Source organism: Aplysia californica, unplaced genomic scaffold (genome assembly GCF_000002075.1).
Source record: "Aplysia californica isolate F4 #8 unplaced genomic scaffold, AplCal3.0 scaffold00246, whole genome shotgun sequence".
In the NCBI taxonomy this organism is placed as follows: domain Eukaryota; kingdom Metazoa; phylum Mollusca; class Gastropoda; order Aplysiida; family Aplysiidae; genus Aplysia; species Aplysia californica.
In genome coordinates, this window is record NW_004797516.1 from 223456 (window position 1) to 224918 (window position 1463).

Here is a 1463-nt window from a genome sequence, read left to right on the forward strand (position 1 = left end):
GTGTTTCTCAGGAAGTTGAGATCGTTTCAGAATGCTGTCAGGTATGCTGGGGTAAAAGTATAGATTGTATTGTAAAGCGCATAGAGCTTGCTGTTGAGCTGGCATTGGTGCTATTCAAATTATACTATCTATTATTTAAATCGTTGAGCGTTACAATGGGGTGACGCTTTTATAGAAGACCGTTCGCCTTCATCGACACAATTTAAATCATTTAGGAGGCGGGCTTCATCCTTGCCTGTCAGGGCCACCTGGAGGTCGAGGGATAGAACGTCCCAACAGATGGACCGAGATCTTCTCCTTCTTCTAAGCTCTTTCAGTGACTGTACGTCCTTCTCGGAGTCTCCTTCAATAAAACACTCTACCACTTACCATTCTACCTGCCCGAATTGTTTTGGTTCCCAGCCAGGTTTCTATATATTGTACCTATCCACTATTAGGTCCCCCCCCCTTCCTCTCTTGCCTTCTACCTTTGCTTCTACCTTCGGGCATGTTTCTCGAGTGAGACCCTCGATTTAAATTCTCCACACACTGAAATCGAGCTCAGGTCTTCTGCGTGAGACGGCAAACTTCCTAACCGCTACCCGGCAGACGCCAGTAAGGCTGATTACAACCGCCTCCTTATGTTGTTTTTTTCCTCAATAATTGTTCACTTTATCATTTCCCTGGCGTCTTTGTCTTCAGGCGCTTCGCCGTTGCACGCGAAGGAATGAGTTCGATACTCGTGTAGGGAGAATTTTCATCGAGTGTATTAGTGTGTACTAGGACACTGCATCCCTCTCAGTCTTGGTAGGCAGGGTGGGAGCAACACGCCTCTTAATATTATCTTAATCTTGTTAGTGGGGCCGAGAAACATTTACAATTAAATGTACAATTTCTATCGTTTTCCTGAAGACGGCACAGGATCAGAACAGACACACAGACAGGTATCCTGGTGGATAGACAGACTGAAAATGTTCTCCACAAAAAAACCCCAGACAGATAGATAAACTGCAACAAATCTGTCCGATTTCCATGTTCAGACGATGCCAATGACATCATACATCGACTCCGGAGTATTGCTCAGAGCTCTACCCCAGCCGCACCCACCCCCATCCTGTCCAGACCTCGAAGTGTGAGCCCCACGAGGAACAGGTAATTCTTACTTTCTCTGTTTATTTCTCTTCTTATTCTTCTTTTGAAGAGAATTGAGCATATTATCTGTTTAATCATTGACTGCAAGCAAACCTTGTTACTGTTTACGTAACATAATCGTAACTCATGTCTTTCTACAATTGCAAATAAAAGCTACATGTTCTGAGCTTTCCGAGACATTAGCCCTTTCTCTTCCTCGTCTCCTTTCTCCACCACCTTCTCCTCTTTTTCTTCTTCCTCCTCCTCCTCGTTGTCGTTGCAAGGCAAACTGTCTTGCTCTCTTATCTTTGTGCACTCTAAAACATTCCTTATTTGCCACGCTGCTCCACCCC

General features: G+C 44.8%; 1 protein-coding gene across 1 annotated transcript in view; it reads left to right on the top strand.

The window, feature by feature from the left end:
* LOC106012028 overlaps positions 1-1150 on the top strand; it is a gene marked incomplete at its 5' end in the record, with an annotated part of 36517 nt that extends 35367 nt beyond the window's left edge. Inside the window, 1 exon segment of the mRNA XM_013083628.2 lies at positions 1020-1150. Coding sequence (XP_012939082.1) covers positions 1020-1135 — 116 coding nt within the window.
* Positions 1151-1463: the final 313 nt, after the last annotated feature.